Below are 26,279 nucleotides of genomic sequence, written 5' to 3' on the forward strand. Positions count from 1 at the left end.
GTTTCTTTTCTCTTTTGTCTCCTGATGAAGAAAGGCAAGGTTACTTTTTGAAACGTTGAGTGTTTTTATAATTATTTACACGGCATAAGCCCAAAAATTATAACTCATGAATAGTTACACGGGCCGTGAAAGTCTAAATGATGATAATAATGTTACTGGCTTTACGTCCCACTAACTACTTTTCTGGTTTTTGGAGACGCCAGGGTGCCGGAAATTTAGTCCCGCAGGAGTTCTTTTATGTGCCAGTAAATCTGACCCGAGGCTGACGTATTTGAGCACCTTCCCGGACGGAGCCAGGATCGAACCTGCCAAGTTGGGGTCAGAAGGCCAGCGCCTCAACTGCATTAGCCACTCAGCCTGGCACTGGAAATCTTTCTTAAGGATTTTTTATGTTTTATTTTACTTCACTGTAAAACCTGTAATTGCTATTGTATATGAAGGTAAACTACTTTAAAACTCAATTGGGGAAATCTCTCTCACAAAGCAATACTTCAAACATTTTGGCCCCAAGATGACTAAATACAGACATAATCCCTAAGGATGGAATTTTCAAAGGCAAAATTTTCAAATATTTCTCATAAAAATCTCTTTCATAAGAATTTTGTCTTGTAAAAATTAAGACACCTAATCAAATGGGAAATTTAAAATAGTTAAAATAATGAAAATTTATTTCAGAAAAATGAAAGCTATAATACAAGAAGCTAAAGGGTACAATAATAAACAAAGCCCGTTCTTACATTTCACGTAAGTATTAAAAAATACAAGATTTTAACAGACTTCCAGTTTCAAAAAAAAAAAATACAATTATGTCATTAACTGATGGTAGAAAGAGTGTATACTGTCAAAGCTTCAGCACAGATTTTGATACTGAACCACAATACAGGACAGAATCATAGCCACGTAAAAATGTAGCAGCACTACACAGTCGGACCCCCATGAAGTGCTGCTAAGAAATTTATGTATACCAGAAATCATAAATTTCATGTTTCCATAATGACAGCTAAACCAATAATCTTAAAATCACTATAACAATGACTTATTATTAAACAGTATCCTCCTTATACAATACATTATGTTATGTGAATTTTAAAATCTTAAATTTCACATTTGTCACATCTCTACATGCTTTGATCCTAATTGGATCATCTTCAGTAGACTGCTAAAAATTGACATGCACATATAGTTAAAAACATTTAAAATTGAAGCAAGAATGATGTTATGAATGTTAAAATGTTCTTGTTAAGAAAAAGTTCATGCTCTTAACACTACCTTTTAAGAACATGAACTTTTTCTTAATAAGAACACTTTAACATTCTTAACATCATGCCAATTTTTAGCAATCTACTGAAGATGATCCAATTAGAATCAAAACATGTACAGATATGACAAATGTGAAATTTCAATTTTTTATATTCACATTATACCATTATGTATAAGGAGGATACTGTTTAATAATAAATTATTGTTACAGTGGTTTAAAGATTAGTCAAATTTAAGTATGTAAAGCCTTTTTCATGCAGATTACCTTCAACTGACTGATGTGGGGCTGTCATATTAGTATCTTATCAAAATAGAGATCAAAAGCCTGCAGCAAGTGTATACTATTAGTAGGACACTATTTTGCAAGCATACCTCTTATTCACAATCTTCCAGAATCATATTCAGAATGCACAAGTGACGTAAGTGTACAACTGAGGCATTTGCCGCTGAAAATAAAAAACCGTGCTACAGGGCCCATCTGTCGACTCTGTTAATAGTTTACTGTAGTTGTCTCTCAGCAACTGCCATCCTTCCAGAGTTGAAACATAGAGCTAAATCACCTACATACAGCGATGGAATGACTGTGGGCCCAGCAGCGGCAACTATATTACTGATGGCGATTCCGTACAGTGCACACTCGGTACAGCTTATCTACATACCCATTTTTACAGTCTCACATTTTGCAGATTTTGAATATTTTTATCAGTGTGTTTGAATCAGAATTATCACCACAGTGAGATAATATTTTAATGTGGAGGACAATGAAAATAATATTTCTGGAATTCAAGGAAATCTTTTACCAACCAAAACAGTGGTGGAAGGCAAGATTCGCAAGTTCAGAAAGGCTGGTTTGTGATTTTTTGGTAAAATGAAATTCCACAAATAAACATGTCACTGATGTTAATGAAATTTTGTGCAAAACTGAAGTTAGCTGGATTTTACTGCCCCAAACTTTCTGAAACCAGATTATTGAAGATGTACATTTACACCTCTTCACTGATCAAACTCTGATACAAAATGTGCACGTGTAACAATATGGTGGTTGCAGTGTAGTATTAAGTGGCTAAATCTGGCTAAATATAACACAGAAACAATTTATAATAAAATAACCACTTCTTAAATCCACACAATAGGAATAACAGCTTTCCAAACCCAAATCTGTTAAGAGTTAGTATTAAAGCCAATAACTTTAAATTTATAAGTATCTTTAGTTGATATGCTGTATGTTGAACCAAACAAACTTTCTGGACAGTATTCATATGGGAGTAATCATGGAAATATGAAAGGGTTGTAAGTAAGCAAGGTTCTACTGGAGTACAAAAGAAATATGAAAACAAAATGTTTCCTTTGAGAGGTGTCTATGTTAGCAAGGAAAAAATAACTAATGATGTGGAAATTAAATGTTCACAAGTACAGTGTGTGGCCTGTCAAGTTAGAATGTTCTTTCTGCACATGCAATTCATAATGCAGATCAAACCACATCACTGCATTACCACACCAAGCATACCGTCAGTGGAAGAGATCTGTGAATCCGCTCATGTTCCGAATCAAGGTCCAATTAACCACATAACAAACAAATGATGCTTTCTTTTTCCCAGCTGATCAGTCAATTAAGTCCTACTAGTCAAATGCTACACTCAAATCATTTCTTTCCTTGATGATGTCAGATAGGTGCGCTCTCATTTCATACATCGACTAAACAGCCCTTTCCAAAACACTGTAGGTCACACTCAGAAAGAAAGTGTATCTGAAAGAGAAGTACGAGTTCAACTACCAACTGGTATGAATTTACTATAAGAATCAATTTTAACAGAATAGCACAAATCACTCAAAGAAGCTGTGTTCATCATCTCTGTATGAGTATGGTGCCACACAGTCCCATGCAAATTAATCAGAACAATGGATTTTTCAAAATTATTTTCCCAATGGTTAGTGACATTGTCATACACATGACTTAATTCATAGTTATAAGTATCATAATTTATGATTTTCATAATTTCCGTGTTGATTTCCCAGTTTCAGTAGCTTTAGTTTTAAATTAAAACACTTTCTCTCTCATTTTTACAGTAGTAACAGTTTTGGTCTCTTACTAAGACAATCCTCAGCTACAATGAATAACCGTAAAAAATTTGCATCACTGCAAATTATATAAATGATGAACGTTCTATTATAAATTTACAAACCTAACTTTATAGGTTTCATCTTCCAGAAATAGGAATACCATTTAAATGTCCATTATATACACTGTAAAAACTTATGTTTTTGTCCTACAACTTCAATAGTAAGTATTAAAAGCTTCTCCACTATCTAATTTAGTCTCCTTGTGAACATAGCCTCTTGTTTTCAATATAATGTTATCGGTGAATGAAGTGAAAAAAAAATGAAATGGCGTATGGCTTTTAGTGCCGGGAGTGTCCGAGGACAAGTTCGGCTCGCCAGATGCAGGTCTTTTGATTTGACTCCCATAGGCGACCTGCGCGTCATGATGAGAATGAAATGATGATGAAGACGACACATACACCCAGGCCCCGTGTCAGCGAAACTAACCAATTATGGTTAAAATTCCCGACCCTGCCGGGAATCGAACCTGGGGCCCCTGTGATCAAAGGCCAGCACAGTAACCATTTAGCCATGGAGCCGGATGGTGAATTAAGTGTAAATCTATAAAAAACACTTTCTAAAATATAGTAGTATTTGAGAGGCAATAGACTCACTAAATGTCCTTGTTTTGATTTAGTCCCCTTTAGTCCAATTTATTAATTGGACAAAGACATTGAACTTCTCAAATAGTGTATCACTCACAATTTGACACTCAACTTTTTTAAAAGCAAGTTTAAGAATCATCGTTCTTCTTTTCAAATGACTAAATTGTAATGATTAGTAGTGATGGAACTAACAATTCTAGATTTTAATGTTAATTACATGTTTGTACATATGTCAATTGTGTGTTTGTACATTTGTTTAGTTATTAGATGTATTACATTCAGACTGAAGATGGCCAGCCAAGACCGATACTAGTAATTCAATAATATTGCATTTTATAGTACCGTATTGAAAGAGGTGGACCATTACGACATTAATTTAATAATTATTATTGTGATCACAATTCAATACGGATCAAAACCATGAAGTTTATATCCTATGATTTCCTTCTTTGCTCCCTCGATCTCTCCACTCATTTGTCTAATCCCATCTTGACCTGGTTATGCATCGCCTTCTCCCATCCACTGACAAAGTTGAATTTATCCTGGTTGTGGTCACTATATGAGCATTTTACTTGCAATTAATTTGGAATTACACTTTTATGGAAAAGGTGAATGTCACAACTTTGCTTCTCCCTCTATTAGAACTTTTTAGTGTAGTCATGTACCTGTTAAGAGGAAGTGTGAATATTTCCCTCATCATGCGAACAGATATGTATCTATCTTCCTGCTTCAACATTTTATGTCAAATGTATATTTTACATTAATATTTTACGTATTTAAATAACCGTAATTCTCCCCATCCAAGATGACCCTGAATGCAAGATGACCCCCACTTTTTCCTTCAAAAAATTAAATCAGGCTTAAAAAGTGCTTTGTGAAATCATATGAATGCCTATCCTGTACAGTACCATTATATCTTTGTCTTCACACCAATGCCGAACAACAGCTTTTGTTATGCCGGTTTTTTTTTTTTTGCAGCTCCACAATTATACTTTATTTCCGTGGGTTTAATAACCATTAACTTAAAATTGGCGACATAATATCAAAGAGAACCCATTGAAAATTTGCCAGCAATACCTGTTTCACACATCTCTACAGTATGATGATCCACCAGGAAAATATTCCTGCTGCCTATAAACTGTTACTTTTACTCAGCTGGGGGGGGGGTATGGGGTGTGAAAAGCAGCAGCATGGTTACCGTGGTAGCTGCCAGTGGGGTTCATTACTCTAAGGTCGCGAATGAAAGACGAATATTGATTTTTTCACTTGAGATTCTGAGGGAGAAAAAAGCTGTCTTGGATTCAGAGAAATAACAATAATAATGGCAGCGTGTGGCCTCCGGAGGCGCCTGATTGAGGTCTTTCAAACTGACACCTAGAGGTGACCTGCGCGTCTGTGAGGAGGGGGTCCTGTCTACTATATGATGAATTCTAATGCTGAAGACAGCACACACACCCAGCCCACTAGCCATCGGAATTAAGCAATGAAGGTTAAAATCCCTGACCCTGCCAGGAATTGAACCCAGGACCCCCTGGACCAAAGGTCAGCCATGGATTTAAGTTTACAAAATGAGATCGGCAAGCGAAATTCTTAAATTAGATCTAGTGGAGCTAAATAATGGTATAGTATATTTGTGACCACTTTTAACACTGATAAACATTCATAGCAGTTGAAAGATTTAAAATTTCCATGTACCTGCTCTAACCTTGAGGTTGAAGTCCAAACAGTGAAAAGTATGGCGTTTCATTGCCCAAAATTTTGTAAAACTCAGGTGTGGCAAAATGCTCATATGTGACCAAATATGTGACGTTAATCATAGCAATGAATGACAGGTTAAAAATGGTAAAGTTTCTTCTTTTATGCATGTGAGTGTATCAACGATCAAATGCTTATCTGGTAAGTCACTCTCCTCCATCTATTTCTACAACTTCTATTAAATTTGAGGGTTGGGGCGTAAGTCGTGGCACCTATTTTTTCCCCTCATATTTGCATGCAGGTACCATATAATGGTGATACGTCCTGGAAAGCACAACGCTCATAATATCATAAAACTTGAACATGATGGCAGCGCGTTGGCAGGTACCATGCACAGGGCGATGGGAGCTGCAGTAATGAGTCAGGCCCCGTGCAGAATGGATGTTACAAGGCAAAAACAGTATGAGAAATTCTTGAGCGCCAGCCACACTTGCCAGACCTGACTCCATGCAATCTTGACCTCATCCCCAAAATAAAAGAACCACTGCATTGGAGATGGTTTGGAACACGAGAGGACATTGCAAAACGCTGTGAAAAATGGGACTGCAAAATTCACCCATGGTGAGGAGACTGGTATCCGATGTCTCCCGTGCCGTTGGCAATGTGTTGTGAACAGTCTAGGGGAATACAATGAGGGTTTGCTGTAAAGGTTACTGTACGCTCTGAGAATAAACAGTGTGTTAAGAAGGAAGCCATACTTTCTAGTGTCGACTTAGTAAAATGTAACAAATACTTTGCAAACTTGTCAGTGATAGAGAGTTAGGTGATAATATGAACAAGTATTAACAAATAATGATCAGGACAGTCCTGAAATAGTGTTTGGAGAAAATGGACTAAACTTTGGCAGTCTACATAAGTACAGAAGTTATTCATTATGTTAATATGGTGATGCTGAATACTTAAAAGGTCATTATTTGTTAATACTTGTTCGTATTATCACCTAACTCTCTATCATTGACAAGTTCATGCAACGTAAAGAATACTGTACATATATACGCATGATTTAAGTGATGTGATAGAATCTGAGGATGTTCTTGTAGAACGAAACATGTCATTCTTTGTATAATAGTGTGTATTTTTTTTTTCAATTATGTTTATAGTGTTATAATTTATTTGAATTTTGTGTGTGTTTGACGGACTGGAAAGTTTTTATGTTACAGTAAACATAATGTAGCACGATGATTTCATGGTTGACAGTTTCTTTACTTTTCATCTTACCCCTGGTAAACCTACTCAGCATTCTTCATACATTCCTCAGCACCTCTTGTCTACATATTTCTGTTTGTCTTTTAGATATCGTATTCCTGCAGGAGGTGGGGGAGGGGAGGAGGCATAGCTGCTTGCCATGACTTATGCTCCAACCCTTGTATCTAAATGTATTGTCTGTCAGGTCATCAGCCCAGAGGCTCCTTGGATTCTTATATAGTACACCAAAAGTTAAAAAGTTATGTGGTTATAGGGTAACTGCAAATACCAATAATACCAATGGCAGCACCAAAATGAGGCACACTAGGCAAGACGAGGAGTGAGGTAGTTTGCTATTGCTTTCTTCACTGGGCCAGAAAGTGCTCTTGCAGTATGAATGACCCTATGAGTAAGACCTTTCATTATTTATTTAGTAATATCTTGATTCCCTCTCCTTTGACACAACAGGCCCGAAGGGCCATGGCCTACCAAGCAACCGCTGCTCAGCCCGGAGGACAAGGTGTCATGTGGTTAGCACGACAAATCCTCTCAACCATTATTCTTGGCTTTCTAGACCAGGCCCGCCATCTCACCGTCAGATACCTCCTTAATTGTAATCATGTAGGCTGAGTGGACCTCGAACCAGTCCTCAGATCCAGGTAAAAATGCCTGACCTGGCCGGGAATCGAACCTGGGGCCTCCAAGTAAGAGGCAGGCACTCTACAGCCACACCACGGGGCCGGCTAATATCTTGATTAAATACATGGAATTATTCTGCTCCTACCCGAAAAACCACTAGAATGTGCTGAACTAATCATGGAAAAGTGGCAATAGCATCAAACAGAAACTGTAGGATAAACAGAAGTGAAATCATACATCTCTCTTGGAGAGGACAAGATAAAGAGAGACTACCAGGCCAAATGGCATCTCTACTTATCGGACACTTGAACTTGCTGAAATCTAAGCATACACTTGAAGTCTCGTATTTCCATTACTACAATAGAGAAATAAAAGTAAAAATAATTTATTTACAATAAATATGTTCAGTCTTCATTGTCAGAGTTGAAGAAACTCACCAACTGCACCACTAGCACGCATATTAGGGAGATCGTCCACACGGATAGTACCAGGCTGCTTGCGGTCCGTCAGAAAGTATGTTGTCATATCTCCCTTGCCTTTTACCTTCACTTTCCCACGGCACTGAAATTCGTATGGATAGTTTTTGAGCACCTGGTACACTTCCTCAGTTACCTGCAGTTTAAAACAAAAAGACATCAATTTATAAGCACTACAATGCTTAGTGAGATAAAGTGAAGTTCCTAAGACAATATAAAATGATCATTTTCAATATGATCAACAGTTCTTTCTCAAAGTACAAAACCTTTAGTATTTAACTGTTCATGTAACTTCCATGCTACGGAAATTCAGAACTAGCCTATCCAGATATGAGGGAATACAGATCTAGGTCTTTAAAATCTAGGGGCCTAGGACAACTGGTGAACTACAATGACCACTACTATGGATGGATTATTATTTTTCACCCAAGTGCACTTGAATAAATACAGGAGTCCTAAGCTAATATGACAAAGAATTTTAGCCTCTAAAGATAGGAAATAGCCTCAGTAAATATTAACATTTTTACTATGAATTGGTTATTAAACATGATCAATACCATGGAGGTTTAGTGGTGAATTGATTGCCATATCAATGTGATTTTCTGTTCTGAGCATCATGTTAACAACTTACTACAGGATCAGAATTATGAAACATAATAAAAATTATTTTCTTTTTTTTTTTTTTGCTAGGGGCTTTACGTCGCACCGACACAGATAGGTCTTATGGCGACGATGGGATAGGAAAGGCATAGGAGTTGGAAGGAAGCGGCCGTGGCCTTAATTAAGGTACAGCCCCAGCATTTGCCTGGTGTGAAAATGGGAAACCACGAAATTATTTTCTAATCCAAACAGTGGCAATAAGGAAAGTAAAACACTATCAGTTACCATTTTGAGAACCAACCACTGATGACAGTCATTCTCATGGAAGAGAGTATGTACTCCACTAAGGTAACTAGTTTCAAAATCTTAAAATTTAGTGAAATTAATACTTTTCACAAGGTTCTTGACAAAATGTTCATAAATTTTAGAAATTAATTTCATATTTAAAAGAACATATACCTGCGTGTGGTTGGGTAACCCTGTTGAGTCCATACGACTTGCCACATTAACAGTGTTGCCCCAGATATCATACTGAGGCTTCCTGGCACCAATCACACCAGCCACAACAGGACCGATGTTGATACCTGTCCAGTAAGGAGAACAAATTAATATTATACACATCAACAAGTAATACTCATTCTTTTTCACTAGATATAAACAGTGTTTTGTATTGTTCATATGAGGGAACTATCCATGAGCTCATTATGAAATGTAACTCAAAATTTTGCTCATAGGTTTTATGTCTATAAACAAGACCATATTTAGTGGTTGGCAAACTGGGCAGTTGCTGAGGGTGGCAGGCTTGAGAAGGCAGCAAATTTCTAGAATCTCATATGAAAAATTGAGTGAAATGAAACAAACAGAGCCTGTCCATCAGCACCGTCAAATTTAAAACATCAAAATCCTGCATTGCTACATTTCAAAACATTCCTCTCAGAAAGGAAAAGGTGAAACTCAATCACATTCCCTTCCACAGCTACACAAGGTAAAAATCAGACCTGAGAATTGTATGCAAATGAATGTCCTTATTGAGTCGACATATAAGGGACATCAGATCAAAAATTAGATGTATGGCTTTTCAGGCGTTTGCTCTATTAACCAGCATTTCGTCTTAGGTCTGACACTAGACTCGTCAGAGTGGGATGTGTCAGACCCCACCCACTGATGCTGGGGTGTATGCAGGTGAATTTGTCAGAAGCCTATTTATGAGGCACAGTCTGACAACTGCATACGGGAGATAAAACTCCACAATGGAATTGATGCCCGCCTAGCAATTCCAAATGGAAATTCTAAATTCCCATGGAGGGAATTAGATATTTTTCCACCAACAGAGCATATAAAAAATCAGATCAGATGGGAATTTAGAATTTCCATTTGGAATTGCTAGGCTGGCATTAATTCCATTGTGGAGTTTTATCTCCCGTATGCAGTTGTCAGACTGTGCCTCATAAATAGGCTTCTGACAAATTCACCTGCATACACCCCAGCATCAGTGGGTAGGGTCTGACACATCCCACTCTGACGAGTCTAGTGTCAGACCTAAGACAAAATGCTGGTTAATAGAGCTAACGCCTGAAAAGCCATACATCTAATTTTTGATTTGATTTTTGATATGCTCTATTGGTGGAAAAATATCTAATTCCCTCCATGGGAATTTAGAATTTCCATATAAGGGACAGTTAAATGAAAACCGAACACCCCCTCTCAACACACATTCCGCGCAAAAGGTGGCAACACTGTTGTTACGGTTCGATACTGTCATCGCTGTGGTAGGAGAACTTCACAGTGACAACTCACAGGTGCACACAGTTGTTGGGTTATATCTTTGTTGGTTTGTGATACTGGTCTAGTGTGCTCATCCAGCAGTAGAAATGGAGGCAAGCAAAAAAGAGCAGAGAAGTGCGGTTTGTTTTCTGGTGGCTGAGGGTACTGCAGTAAGCAAAACTCATCGTTGCACGTCTGCTGTGTATGGCAAACACTGCACGTCCATGACGAGCGTGCACGAGTGGCATAGGAGATTCCGAGAAGGGTGCACATCACTCCAAGACGATGTGTGCCCAGAACAAACCCACCGAACCATTACTCCTTTGCTTCAGCTTCAGTGATTTGGTTGGGAAACACTTCAACACCCTCCGTACAGCCCGGATCTTTCACCTTGTGATTTTCAGAGTTTTGGCAACCTGAAGAAAAACATTCGTGGATATCAGTTTCATTCAGATGAGGAAGTGCAGAGTGGGTGCTGTTGTGGATCCATCAGCAACCTACCTCTTTCTACAAAATTGGAATTGATCATCTTGTCTCCCAGTGGGAAAAATGTATTAACGCTTTGGTAACATTACTTTTAAATACAATCATTCCATGGTCACATTGTAGCGGGTGATCTGTTTTCATTTCACTGTCCCTTATATTTCAGCCGTATGTTGGAATTTGATGAATCTCATGGAATAACAGGCATAAAACATAAATAAATCCCTACCCAAAAATTGATAAATATGTAGTCCGTATTATTTTGTGAATAAAAACACGTACAAAATAGATAACATTTTCAAAAAGGAATGGTTTAAAATAGTACTCAGAACAAACAACGCATAACAGAAACAAATTAGTAATTGTAATCTGAATAAAAAAGACAATTTTTCTAAATCAGGAATTTATGAATCCAAATGCAAAGAAGCAAACTGTGACGCCATGTACATCAGCCAGATGAAACGTAATTTCCACACCATGTACAAAGAACACAAAAATGCAATTTGATATAACAGACGTTCAGCATTCGGCGAACACACGACAACTCACACCACTTTCTCAGATATCAAGATAGAATTAAAAATTGTACACAATGATAATAAAAGCAAATCATTGAATGTTAAAGAAGGTATCAAAAATTTGCATAGCAAAAAATGCTAACCAAGCCAATCTCATTGAACACACACATTTTAAAATTCACACCTATTCACACCGCTTAATTTCTGAACAACATTTCACACTTTTTGCATTAGCGCTTAATGAATCCCACTGGAGGTTACACTTACTTAAAAGTCTGAAATGTAGGTTAGGATATTCTTATCTGTAGTAAATCCTCCAGACATTTTAGTAGGTTATCATTTATCAATAAAAACAATATTTACCAGATACACTTTAATTCAATTCGTACATTGCTCAAACAAATCATCAACATGAATTAATCAAGGTCTTGAGAGGAGCCAACCTCGACTCTGACCACTACCTCTCCCTAGTAAAGACCAACCTACATCCCTTGAGGAGAGCACCCAAAACCCCAAAGGTCTCGAGGATATTCAGCTTCAACACCCAACGGATGAGCAATGAGGATTGTGACTTCCAGACCACCCTTGAGAAGAATGCACACCAAGCTCGATAGCTGCAGTCGCTTAAGTGCGGCCAGTATCCAGTATTCGGGAGATAGTGGGTTTGAAGCCCACTGTCAGCAGCACTGAAGATGGTTTTCCGTGGTTTCCTATTTTCATACAAGGTAAATGCTGGGGCTATACCTTAATTAAGGTCACGACTGCTGCTTTCCAACTCCTATGCCTTTCCTATATCCCATCATCGCCACAAGACTTATCTGTGTCGGTGCGACGTAAAGCCACTAGCAAGAAAATGGTGTAGTTGCAGAGATGTGGAGGCATGTAGACAAACAGTCCCTGCAGAGTATCACCCAGATCATCCAAGACATATGGAGAACAGAGGTGATTCATCCACTACACAAGTTGGGAAGAAAGACCGACCTAAACAACTACAGAGGCATCTCTCTGTTGCTTGAACCTACAAGATCTTCTCTACAGCCCTGCTAATTAGAGTCACCGAACAGCTGGACTCCCAACTAGGTCAAAACCACGCTGGTTTCTGCATCAGTAGGTCCTGCACAGAACAGATACAAAACCTCAAGACCAACCTCACATATAGGAGCCGAGGGGGATACCCCTGGGTAGCCATTATGGTGGATTTCCAAAAGGCATATGATGTAGTAGATAGACAAACCAGGGGTGAGCTCTCTCAGAGCTTTCTCATCCAGACAGGAGTCAGACAGGGAGATGGTCTCTCTTGCATCCTCTTCAACTGTGTACTAGAGAAGATCAGGGAATGGACTGCCACATTTCCATCAGGAGTAGGACTGAAGCCAGGGCCTCTAGATTATTGCAGCAAAAACCAGTTTGAAGGTCAACCTACAGAAGACTGAGTTTATCACTAATATAAAGCAGGCTCCTTCTACAGTCCCACTAGGAAACAACACCGTTAATAAAGTTCCTGCAGTCAAGTACTTAAGAGAATGAATCTCAGCAACAAGCGAGAGCAAAACTTTGGCCACAGACACCAAGTGCATCAAGTTAGAGAGGGCCTATCATTCCTGTAAAAGCATATACACCTCCAAGTACCTCTCCAAAAACCTAAATCTGAAGCACTACAACTCTGTAGCAAGACCCTCTGTACTCTATGCCTCTGAGTGCCTGTTGATGAATCAAAAGGGCCCACTCAGGAAACTAGAACAACGAGCTCTTCGAACATCAGGAAGACATAGTCAAATGTATGAGGAGAAGGCGACTGACTTTCTATGGGCACATGAGCCACCTGAAACCCTGCAGGCTCACCAACAGGATCATCAGAGTGACAAGTAGGGGAAAGGCTTCCAAGACCAAGTGGATCACCTAAGTGAAATCAGACCTTGAGGAACTACAGATCCCATTAGAAACCATAGAGAACAGATCTCAGTACTGACAGGCCATCCTACAGGGAGTCTTCCCTCCGTCCCTCACAAGCAAAGAGAGTACAGGGACCACCAGACCTAAGTGGACTGATGGAAGGAAGCAGGCACACAGACAGAAAATGAAAGCATACTGGGCCAAGAAAAAGAAGAAGACCTTAGCCAAAACGAACCAAAAAAATATATATTTGTAACAATTATAGCAATGAAAAATGGTAGCTTAATTTGAATGAACTCAAATGTCAAGTAACAAACTGCAACACCACATGTACTGGCCAAGCAAACTAAATTTCCATGCCGTATAAAAAAAAAAAAAAAAAAAAAAAAAAAAAAAAAAAAACCTGACAATCACTGGTACAATAGGCAAGGAAACAGGACTTCATTAGGATAAATTCCAGATTTTCAAATCCATAAGTATTTAAACAGAAATAAACATAAATGTTTGTACTTTCCTAAACATAAATAAACATTTATATTTTTCTAAATATTTGAGCATTATTTGATAGAATATGGTGATGTTCTTTTAAGAACAAAAGATGTCATTTTATTCAATTGAGTTCTTTCTTTTTAAGGTTTGATATTGTTACAATATGTTTTCTTGCAGGTAATTTATAAGTTTATTACTCAAAATTGCTGTAGTTTTGGCAGACTGAAGAATCTGTTAGTTATAAATTATGTAGGATTACACATAGGAAAATTACTAAATTCAATTCTTGCTCCAATGTGTATGATATACAGGAAAGAGATATGGTACAACAGATCTTTGAGGCAGCCAAATAGCAATTTTTGAATATTTTTGTTTATTTATAAACCTGCCAAAGCGGTTATATGCACGAAATTATTTCAAAATATACTTCGTCTACAGCTGATGGAGAAAAAACACACATTGGTAGCTCAATCAGTCGGTAAACTAACTCTTCAATACATCATAAAATGCCTTTAATTTGGATTACACCTGAATTATTCGTTGCAGTGCAGGAGAAGACTGGAAATTTTGGTCCAAGGGTTTCGGAGCAATGTTTATGGCTGAAAATCTAATTGTTATTGCCACTAAAACTGGATTCATGGGAAAAGAACAAATGGAAATACTGGTTTAAACAAGCCTCGTGCTCTACCTTTTCACTCCTAGACCACTTTCAGAAAGAACTTGTCTTGAAGACATAGACCAAGCAAGATCAGTGAACTCTTCCAGCTCCTCATAGGTACCACAGGAGGAGTTCCGTCCCTCTGCCAGTCTTTTTTTTTTTTTTTTTTTTTTTTTTTACTAGTTGCTTTACGTCGCACCGACACAGATAGGTCTTATGGTGACGATGGGACAGGAAAGGGCTAGGAGTGGGAAGGAAGCGGCCGTGGCCTTAATTAAGGTACAGCCCCAGCATTTGCCTGGTGTGAAAATGGGAAACCACGGAAAACAATCTTCAGGGCTGCCGATAGTGGGGTTCAAACCTACTATCTCCCGAATACTGGTAGCACTTAAGCGACTGCAGCTATCGAGCTCGGTAGTCTTTCTTTTAGCAGTGGAGAGTTTGTTTCTGCTAATTAACAGTAATATTGACAGCACTGAGAGTGAAGTTGTCATGAAAAAGAGTGTCTTGAAGATTGAATTATGTTCAAATTTTCTCTACAGAGTTACAGAACTTCATTCATGATTCATAGCCTGGTACAAGACAGAACGACCTCCACCCTACAAGAGTTTGAGTGCCTGTCAAGTATTGCCTACAGACAAATAAATAAAAACACAAAGAATATTGTAACTAAGGTTTTGTTCAACGTGCATGGTATTAAAAATATTCTGTTTCTTTTATCATGAGTTAAAACAAGTTATTTTTGCCTGACTTTTGCCCCTCCTTAAAACAACCTGGCATGAGCAAACTGCTACCTATCCTCACCCTGGTTGCTCCACAGGCACAACTAACATAAAGAGTTCCCTCCCTCTCAATGTAATACCTTGCACTTACTCAGGCCTCACTGCCATTCAGTTCATTACCACTGCTAAGTGATCAATTTGTCACAAGAATTTGCTGCACATCCAGCTAGCTGGCTTTTCTTTCCTCTTTTTTTTTTTTTTTTTTGCTAGTGGCTTTACGTCGCATTGGCACAGATAGGTGTTATGGCGACGATGGGAGAGGAAAGGCCTAGGAGTTGGAAGGAAGTGGCCATGGCCTTAATTAAGGTACAGCCCCAGCATTTGCCTAGTGTGAAAATGGGAACCACGGTAAACCATCTTCAGGGCTGCCGACACGACAGTGGGATTCGAACCCACTATCTCCCGGATGCAAAGCTGGCTTTTTACCGAGAGATACTCCTCAATACACTAAAGTCACTGAGTATAAGTGTTAATACCAGTATTTCACTGACACATGTAACTGCAGCACCAAGTGACAGCATACAGAAAAGTAAATGTAAGGTAGGTAGTACTAACCAACTCGCAGCATAAAGTTGTTGTACGAGTTTTCATTGATGTTCAGAAGTTTCTCCCTCATAGCAAATACAAACTCCACGAGCGTGCTGAGGTAGAAGCCAGCCGTTGTCTCATCTTCATCCAAGATCCGCATGTCAGGCATAAGACCAACAGCTGCCATATACGTCGAGCCTACTGTCTTGATTTTATCTATAGCCTTGAAGCGTTCTTCTCCTAAAAGCTGAAAACGGTTTGTTAACTTTAGGCACAGTTATGACATAACTTTTATATTATCTATTGCACCCATAAGCCAAAATCTTCAAAGGGTGCACCATGTATGTGCACTATAAAACAGTTACCCAGCAGAAAACGTTGGAACAGATGAGAAAAAATTGCAATTTTCTTTAATATCATTACTGTACCTACATGTACGAGAACCAAATTGTAAAGTTGTAAATACATTATCAACAAAGCAATTAATACGACATCAGTGAATGGACTGAATATACCCAGCAACAAAAAGTAAACATGTAAGGAAACTAATAGATTTAAGTGAATTAAAGCATATCTAGCTCTTGTGGCATTATGTAAGGTACACCCCTGGCATTTGTCTGGCTTGAAAATGGGAACTCATGGAAAACTAGCATCAAGGCTGATGATGGGGTTTCAACTTGCCATCTGAATACGAGCTTACAGTAAATGACAAGTCCAGTGCTATCAAGTTCCTCTATAAACTACACATAACTACAGCTCACCAGTTATGTGAAATCTTAATTACTGCTACGGTACTGAAAAGTAACTCTGAATGAGGAAATATTTATGGGCACAAAAACTATACAAGATGTCAGAGAGAGTGCCATAGAAAGAGGCTGGGACATTTTGATCAACAGTCCCATGTTCAGAGTGAGTGTTAAGTCTGATAATCTGTGTGGATGTACAGTAGTTATCTGTACTGTTGATTGTAATTAATTAGGCTAGAATTGGGAAGGAGGCTAATGGGGTCTAATTTTAGGAACCATCCCACCATAACTTCTGGAATCAATGTGGAGGTGGAAAACCACTTTAAAGATGGCTGAGAATGACAATTTGACCCACTTCTCTACTGAGTTACCCGAGGCTACGTAAATTCCATGGTAGTTCCTTAAACATTTCTTACATCTCTGGCAAAGTCAAGAATCAACCTAAAGAATATGACAAACAAATATTTTGTTTTTAAAAGACTAAGAGGACGTCTCTCTCTAGCATGTATATACTGATATGTATATACAGTAGAACCCCTATTATCCGGAACACTTTTAACCAAAATACTGTTTAACCAAAACAGCCAAAAAGAAATATTTGTGGTAAAAATGAATTGTGTTGTTATAATATGTCATGTTATGTTATGTCAAAGGGGATGAGTAGCAGAATGTATGGACTGACCTTGACTGCCTCCTTCCCTTTTCCATTTCAAACTCACTTTATTTTTGGCTCTTTCATTAGTTTCATTGTTTGCTATGTTATCACGAAGAGAAATAATGGAATACGTGGACTTCAAACGTGATTACCTCCTTCCCTTCTCTGTCACAAACTCAGTTTGATGAGATAAATTAAAGCCTTCCGAAGTTCTGTTAATGAAATGTTGGTGTGATGTAACGGCTAGAAACCGATGTGAAAAGAAAAAAAACAAAGGAAAGTAGAAGACTTAAAAATAAAAAATAAAGTGCAGTATGTTCAATATATGCACTATGGAACATTGTTTGTTCTAAACATGTACAGTAGTTTATTAAAATGCTTTGTTAGCACTGTATATGTATTGTCTTCATTTAATTTAATCTAAAACATCAAAGCATTTCTTAACTATGAAAATGATATTTTATTTATTATCCTAAGTGCTGGTTTTTCAAAACCACCTTTGTTCCAGTTAACATAGGTTCTACTATACAATTTTTTTTTTTTCTTTTGAAATGTGTTTAACATCACGCTGTCACAGTAAACAAGTAAGAAAATGAGTGTATTTAGATGACAAAACATTTTGAGCATTTTATTTCATTTTCACTTCAATTATCTAAACAATCAATATGAGTAATTTAATGTTTTATTTCTACGTAGTAATTGCTCTTCCATTGTTTGTATTGATTCATAAAATAAAAAACAAACCCAATGGCACAACAGCCCTGAAGACCTGCAGATTATGAGGCGTCATCTGGTCAGTACGATGAATCCTCTCGGCCCTTATTCCTGGCTTCCTAGACCGGAGCCGCTATCTCACCATCAGACAGCTCCTCAATTGTCAGAAGGTCAGCGCCTCAACCACCTGAGCCACTCAGCCCGGCAAAATTATATTTTTGTGTCATTTGTATTTTAGTTAATGATGTTTAGCATTTTTAATAATTTTCTATTTACTTTACAAATAAAATATTGGTTCTTAAAATTCTCATGGCTACCCCGAACATCTTCGAGGGAAGTACACCTTTGCATTTACTGGAAACATGTCCTACGGGGGCTCTTGAAGGAATATCTGTGTTCAATTTTAAGAATATCATTGGAATAAATGTCTTTGGAAGTACTGGGAAGGTAAGAAAATACCTCATTCAGAACTGGTTAAGGTACTGATTCTGCTGTACTAGAACTGGAAAGATATCTTCTTCATTTACCCTTTTCCTGGTTCTGCAATGCAACGTACATCAATAACTAGAAAGTAACGATTACTAGAATGTAATGATTACAATTTTATTTTAAGAAGTAAATTACAAATAAGAATTATATTTTGTAAAATAATAATAATAATAATAATAATAATAATAATAATAATAATAATAATAATAATAATAATAATAATAATAATAATAATAACAATAATAATAATAATAATAATAACAATAATAATAATAATAATAATAATAACAATAATAACAATAATAATAACAATAATAATAATAATAATAATAATATAAATAATTACAGGTACAAATTACTAAGAATATAATCATTACAAGTAATCAGATCACTTTTACTCAATTACTACCCAACTCTGGTAGAAAGTAATAATATATATCGATGGCCTAGAAAAACCTTGTATCTCACAAAGTTCTTCCTATCCATTATTTCCCTTAAGACTGGTTACGCTTCCCAGCCACACATGAATATGCAGTCCATCAGAACGATGTTCGTTGTGTTCTTTATTCCTATGCTGACGTGTGAAGGAAAATGGACCTTACCGTACCAAACTATAGGAAAGTATGTCTGCGTGACATATTTACTAACTCCTAGAGTATAATTTTTATAAGGTTCATTTTCCTTTACGCGTCAGCAGAGGAAAATAAATCCAACGAACATTGTTCTGATGGACTGCATATTCATGTGTGGCTGGGAGGCGTGACCAGTCTTAAGGGAAATAATGGATAGGAAGAACTTTGAGAAATGAGGTATTCAATCTAGGCCATCGATATATCCCCTTTGAGGAATATTAAATGTATATAGAACTTTGAAAGTGTGGTACAAGGGAATTAAATCATCAACTTCAATTACAGTACATTTTGAATAATGTTTGGGATTTACTGCTTATCTTTAAGAGACATGCAACTTCTTGCTACGAACTGTAACTCCAAACTAAAGATCTTCTGAAAGGAGGCTATTGAAACACATTAAACATTATTCTTAAGTTTGTCCTGTAACTCAAATGTTGACAACAAAACTATTCTAATATTAAACATTACACTAATCAATAATGAATATTCCAACAAGGAGGATCAGTAGGACCTAAATACAACAAAACATTATATTATGAGTCATTTTTCATTAGTAACAGAATTGAATTTCAAAGAACTTAGAATATGTACATTACCTATTTGAACAAATAATTTCATATACATAGAAACCTAGAATTAATTTCTCTTGAAAGTAAAGTATTTAAAAAATTGAGAATACCATCTCCAGAATTATAGTTACAATGCTGATATTCTTGCCAATGCTGATGTTTTTGCAACATAACTGTGAATCAGCAAGTGTCTGAAACATCTATTTTATGATACACTTTAACACTCCAAAGAAAAAACACAACTAAAAAAAAAAAGAAAAGAGGAAACAAAGGCTATATGAATTTGGAAATGTTTCAGTACAACTACATCATCTTATATTTATAAGTATCAATCACACATAAAGGAAACTTTGAATTTTATATTTGTCAGTGAAACCTCTGTGCAAATTTTAAAAATGCAAACTGAACCTATTTCTGTGATTACTTCCATTTAATTTATATTTAATGTATATATTTAAAACACTAGGCTGATTTTTGTTACCGCAAGTTTCAGAGAATGGTTGAACCTATATACATCATAAAGCATTCTGACAAAAGCTCTTGGCCTGTAAATTTGCAGTGTCTCTCTAAAAGCATGAACATTTAAAGCATAAAAATTTCTTGTCATATATTTTTAAATGATTAAAGAAAAATGTAGCATTCTGATTGCCTAAAGCGCTCGCCAGTACTTCAAGGCTGCCTGGACTGTGAGAGTGCTGAGGCATGTGGTACGATAGAGAAGGTGGAAAGGGTAAGTACTCAAGCGTAGTCAGAAGTCTTCCTGGTCAGCTTTACTTTGGCTTCTTCAGCCTGTGTTTTAGCTAGTCGTTCAGCCAAGAAGAAGCTATTCAATGCAATTTTACTTACTATCTCTTTTGTAGTTCTCCCCATATTTGCTAGCTTCAAGTGATTTTGGATAAATTTAAACATTTCCTTCTCCATGCCGTTTCTTCCTGTATTTGTTAGCGCGAGTGATTTTGGAGGATTTAACTTTCTTTCATGTTTTAATGTTGTAATTGTAATACTGAGCTGTTCACTTCTTTCATTCCGGTAGTTAGCAAAGTGGGTCAATCCTGCATGTCATATTGATGTGCTAATTTTCAATTTTGATTTGGTCGACATGGTACTCATAACCAACCAAGTACAACTTTCAATTCGACTATTAATGAAATCATTGGCGTGTTCCAACAAAACAATACAAATGTCAAGAATGCATTTGTCAGCGATGGTCACTACAAAAATATTTACAATATATAATACAAAAGTTCTTCAATTTCGGCCTTCATGCAGTATCAGTAACGTGGACAGGATTAGCCACTGTTTTGCTGCCACTGCCCAGCAGTTGAATAGTGCAAATTACATTCCAAACTTCTCTAAATTTAAATGAGAGTTTGGTGCTTTGATTAAAATTAAATTCCAAAGCAGCTCACAATAGTCTATTTGTATGGGTAAAGCCCCAATGGCAAATAGTCATTTATTAATGTGTGTGAATCATTTTCTAAAATATATCATTACTGAGCTCGATAGCTGCAGTCGCTTAACTGCGGCCAGTATCCTGTATTCAGGAGATAGTGGATTCGAACCCCACTGTCAGCAGTCCTGAAGATGGTTTTCCGTGGTTTTCCATTTTCACACCAGGCAATTGCTGGGACAGTACCTTAACTACGGCCACGGCCAATTCCTTTCCTATCACATCGTCATCAAAGACCTACCTGTGTCGGTGCGACGTTAAGACAATATTTAAAAAATATATATACAGGGTGAACAAAAAATGTCCCACATGGAGGTCGGCATGTGGTTCCTCATTGAAATTCATGACAAAAGTTTATCTTGCAAAACCTAGTCCCACCAATAGCTTTAATAGAAATGCGAGTTAAGAAACAAGGCTCTGGCAACGCTTTAACGGCGTGCAGCGTGGCCAAGCACAGGTCGCATGAACTCGGCGCTCTGCCGGAGCTGTCACATTAGCTCAGTGAGACGAGGTAATGCCATAAGTGCCGGTTGTGCGGACGCGCCGATGTTCAAGTCGCATTCGCGCCAATTTTTTTCTTTTTCAGTTAATGTATCAAATTGTATCCAAAATACACCTCCATTATGCAATACACTAGGGTCTGTCTTACCATTACAGTTACCTTTATTTAAACATTCAAACATAATATGAACTTTTTACAGACGTAAACGACCACTTTGTTTCGTCCATGTCACAAATAAAGCCAATACGTAGAACATAATAGTGGATACTGTAACATCATCTCTATCCGATGTGGCACAAGGAAACACAATACAGTACAGTAGGTAGGCTACACTGGATTGCCCATTATGCTACGCACAATAATTCCATAGTCTACCTGTGACGTACAGTCTTATCTTCACAGAGCTGGTACGTACACTTACGAGCAACGTTCACTTCACAGCAGATGTTCAAAGCGACCACCTTGCATTTGCAAACACTTCGCCACTCGCTGAAGCATACTTTGCCCGACCCTACGCAACACACCTGCATCCACCATTGCCGATGCAGCATGCATACGAGCTATTAGGTCTTGTACATCCATGGGTGGAGTACTATAAACATGTTCCTTTAAGTGTCCCCACAAATAAAAATCTAGTGGATTAAGGTCCGGGGAACGTGGAGGCCAGAGCATTGTACCTCCACAACCAATCCATTTCCCTCAATACGCTTCATTTAACCAGTTACACACAGTCATTCCAAAGCGTGGCGGTGCACCATCATGCTGAAGCCATAGCTGTCACCGAACACCAAGTGGTTTTCTAAAGCGTCAGGCAAAGTATTGCCCAGAAACGTACAATAGCAGGGCGCATTCAACTTGTCCGGCAATAGGTAAGGGCCTAAAAGCATTCCTTCCACGATTCCAGCCCACAGGTTTATGCCAAATTGTGCCCGATAGCCACATTCACGGGTGACGGGGGTTGTGGTCAGACCAATAATGGCTGTAGTGATGGTTGAAAATACCTTCCCGAGTGAAACTACATTCGTCACTCCATATTACATTCTTTATAAAATGTTTGTTATATTCAACTTGTTGCAAAAGCCATTCACAGAACTGTACTCGAATGCGGTCTTCTGACCGCTGGTGTTGAGTTAACGTGTAATGCTATGGATGCATTTTTTTGTCGTGCAACACGTCAACAACCAGCGTTTGAGATACCTGGAAGTGAACTGCAATATCACGGGTACTTCGCGAGGCGATTGGTGAACGGCTTCAAGAATGTCTTTCTCTGTTTGTAGAGTACGTCTAGTCCATCGACGACCTCTGTCCACTACTTGTGGACGAGGACTACTGGTTTCCCACAGGCATTGCTCAAGGCGACAAAAAACACTCTTATCGGGATGGCTCCTTTGTGGGTACCGTGCTGCATACACATGAGCAGCAGCAGAAGCTTGGTTATCGGATGCACTCAAAACTAAAAGCATATCAACGTATTTGCCGTTTGTGTACTCCGTCAGGAAGCCGCCCTACATGCACTTGACAGGACCAGTTACGGTTGTGCACTGCGTGGTTAGTCGACTCATGCATTCAGTTGAATGGATCACACTGTCATGTGTTCGACTATTGTCATGTGAAAATAGGATGTCGTGCTTACAAACGCAGTTACACGACAGGAACTAGGGACCTGATGACACACACGAAAGAAAAAGAAGCTGACGTAGATTTGAGCCGTAGCTCCATGGTGCATGTGGATTTGATAACCCAGCAGTCTACTCATTGAGCTGTGTCGGCGGGTACGGTAGAGCGGGATGATGCACGTTTCTCTATTACATTCCGATGTGCTGCAGGATGTGAAAGTATTGCCAGCTTCTCATTTTCGACTTGTTTTCCAACAGCACCAGATTCGATTTGGCTGTAGAAACTTTTCTCTTGCAATGTGACGAGGAATCACATGTCGACCTCGAAGTGCGGCATTTTTTGTTCACCCTGTATACATTCCATTCCTTCTGGTGGGAAATTTATTGTTCTTGGGGGAGATTTCATTATGGTTTTGCCTGTTTTGCCATATGCTTATCACAAAACAGTTATTTATTTGTAATTTTATTAAATACTCTCTTCTTTGACCCTTCTTCAAAATATGCCATTTATATGAAAATATACAGGAAAAAAAAAATCACTTATTTTTGGCAAGAAATTGGTACCAGCGACTAACCCTCTGTAGATGGTGACAGATCAAATGTTACTGAACTACCAGCCAGAATTTTAGCACATTATGATATTGTGATCGTAATTTATAACAAACGTTCATTTCTGCCAAAGATATCATTTCCTCAAAAGTTGTCATTCTTAATTAATTAACTGAAAGTCCCTGGGATTATACCCAGTAGTTGAAAATCGGTCCACTCAGAGAAGGTTGCAAATACATCAACTATTTCTACAGATACAGTACATCATAGGAACAGGGTTCTTGGTATGTTTTTACAGACTGATATTGAAGATGAAAGCTAGCTTCTTCTATTTCCTACATTATTCCTGAATTCCTTGGAATTCCATGGTTTGCCTCCACATATTCTTATTCTAATAATTGGAGCCATAGTTATGCTCCTTAGAAATCTAAACGTTCTCAATGGCTCCTAAATGGAACCAGATTAGAACCTAATTGTAGGAAGTATGTATGAAGATTGTTTAGATTCAGAAATAATTAGTGGAGATAAGGCCAGACAGAGAGCTCTAATCCTTCGAACTAACTTAACAACTTCTGATTAAACACTTCCCTTTTCCTTCAAGAGGCATCGATTTCCAATTCGATAGGCATTTTGTATCACGATCAATAAACCTTAAGGGACGTGAAGGTCTCTATTTACCTCAGCCAGTTTTCAGCTATGGCGAGTTAAATATTTCAATGTCAAGAGAATGATATTTTGAAGTTGCAGTAGTGCCAGAAGATAATTATATAAGGAATGCACAGAGCAAGTGACTGAATGGTTTGACTCGCATAGCTATCACCTTGCATTCGGAAGATAGTGGGTTTGATCGCCACTGTCGGCAGCCCTGAAGGTGGTTTTCCATGGTTTCTCATTTTTGCACCAGGCAAATTCCGGGGCTGTACCTTACTTAAGACCATGGTCGCTACCTTCCCACTTCTAGCTATTCCTATCCCATCATTGCCAGTGTGTCAGTGGGATGTAATGAAAATTGTAAAAATAAAAAGTCGTATATAAGGAAATCCTTCAATAAACATTTACTCCAATGATCATCATATGTTGATGTATTTCAGCTAGTTATACTTTAAATCTGTAAAATGTTACAAAACCTTTTATTCAACGACTGATACACACAGTAACTTACCTCATCAAAGTCAGCAATAATCTCGTTGAGGAGACGGAGACACTCCACGCCCTGGTTGTTGCCGTCAAGTTCCATGTAAAATTCATGGTAGTTAGTAATCGACGCAAAGACAACGCCCACCCGTGAATAACTCTGATGGTACAGGTCCTGCGAAAGAGTGTTCTGTGCACAGGCCAGAGTCCCGGCAGTCACACAGAAAGCATGGTCGGAGAAAGGTGGAATGGAACAGGGCGGGAAAGAGAATCAAATGCGCATCAGTAACCAAGCTAGAGTAACAAGACAGCAACACAACTAGCACTAAACAGAACTGCTACATCCATGCAAACATTGTCACAGCATATTTTCAAATGACATGGAGATTAGTAACATCTGTGAACTATATATTATGTTAGTGAAACTTTAGTTTATTATTTACAAACATTTAAATATATCACTAAAGACCTCCCAGAACTCAAATCACCCACCAAATACCACAGAGGACAATCACATGAGAATTAAAAAGTGATTAGCCAAACAAACACTCCCAAGAGATGAGTATAATCAAAACAATTTAGAACATAAATTACCAGCCAAAAATTTACAATATGAATTGTGAAGATTTCAAGAGATATGAAGCCTCTTTCTTATTTCTCTTCACTTTTAATAGCCTTTATATCAATTTGAAAAGTATATTGTTATAGGCTATGAAGTGAAAGAGGTCCCACCACTGGAGCACAACGTGTTTTTGAGATCAAAAAAAGAAGAGGTAGTATGATATAATATCCGAGTGAAAATAAATAACTAACACACATGAAGTATGTGAAATGAGTCTTATATCATTCAAAAAGTGAGATTGCTAGGGAAAGTTAAAGATCACCATGTCAAACATGTCGCTATTCAATGTCTTCATCAAATTACTATTTTCAACACAAACAAAGCTTCGTGTTAATAAAACTATGTCCACTCCAATCAGGGAGTTATACAATGTTCCCGACCCTTTGAAAAGGGTCTCATCGTTCGGTCTCAAAAACTTTTTTTTTCTTCTAAAAAGGCTTATTTAAAAAATATATCCAACATACATATACAGTAATACTTTATTTCAAATTTTCATTGAAGAAATTATTATTTTATACTCCATATAAACCATGGTATGGCTTTATGCATGCATATCCTTGATATTCCAAAAGTAAGTCAGTCTGTTCATTTAATTTAGTGAATCCTAAAATGTTCCAATAATCCTTTGCACAAAGCCAAAATTCTGCCATCGGACTGAAGATTGTCAAAAAGTAAATGTACAGCAGTGGTATAACACACTGCACAAAACTGTTCTAAAATACATACTTTAATAGCTACCTTTGTAGCACAAACAGGCCCACACAACTGTACACTAATCTAAAACAGGTGCACATGCAGCAAAGCATGAAGAAAAAGAAGCTAAAAATCCACTTGAAATGGTAAAAGCCTTTCTATTTTAAGGCTTA

General features: G+C 37.7%; 1 protein-coding gene across 1 annotated transcript in view; it reads right to left on the reverse strand.

Moving 5' to 3' along the window:
• rut (rutabaga) overlaps positions 1–26,279 on the reverse strand; it is a 1,268,721-nt gene that overhangs the window by 133,941 nt on the left and 1,108,501 nt on the right. Inside the window, exons 20-23 of the mRNA XM_068226417.1 lie at positions 24,820–24,981; positions 15,763–15,982; positions 9,080–9,204; positions 7,982–8,156 (exon numbers count right to left, since the gene is read on the reverse strand). Coding sequence (XP_068082518.1) covers positions 7,982–8,156; positions 9,080–9,204; positions 15,763–15,982; positions 24,820–24,981 — 682 coding nt within the window. The remainder of the gene's footprint in view (positions 1–7,981; positions 8,157–9,079; positions 9,205–15,762; positions 15,983–24,819; positions 24,982–26,279) is intronic.

The sequence above is a fragment of the Anabrus simplex genome, chromosome 2, assembly GCF_040414725.1.
Source record: "Anabrus simplex isolate iqAnaSimp1 chromosome 2, ASM4041472v1, whole genome shotgun sequence".
NCBI classification, from domain to species: Eukaryota; Metazoa; Arthropoda; class Insecta; order Orthoptera; family Tettigoniidae; genus Anabrus; species Anabrus simplex.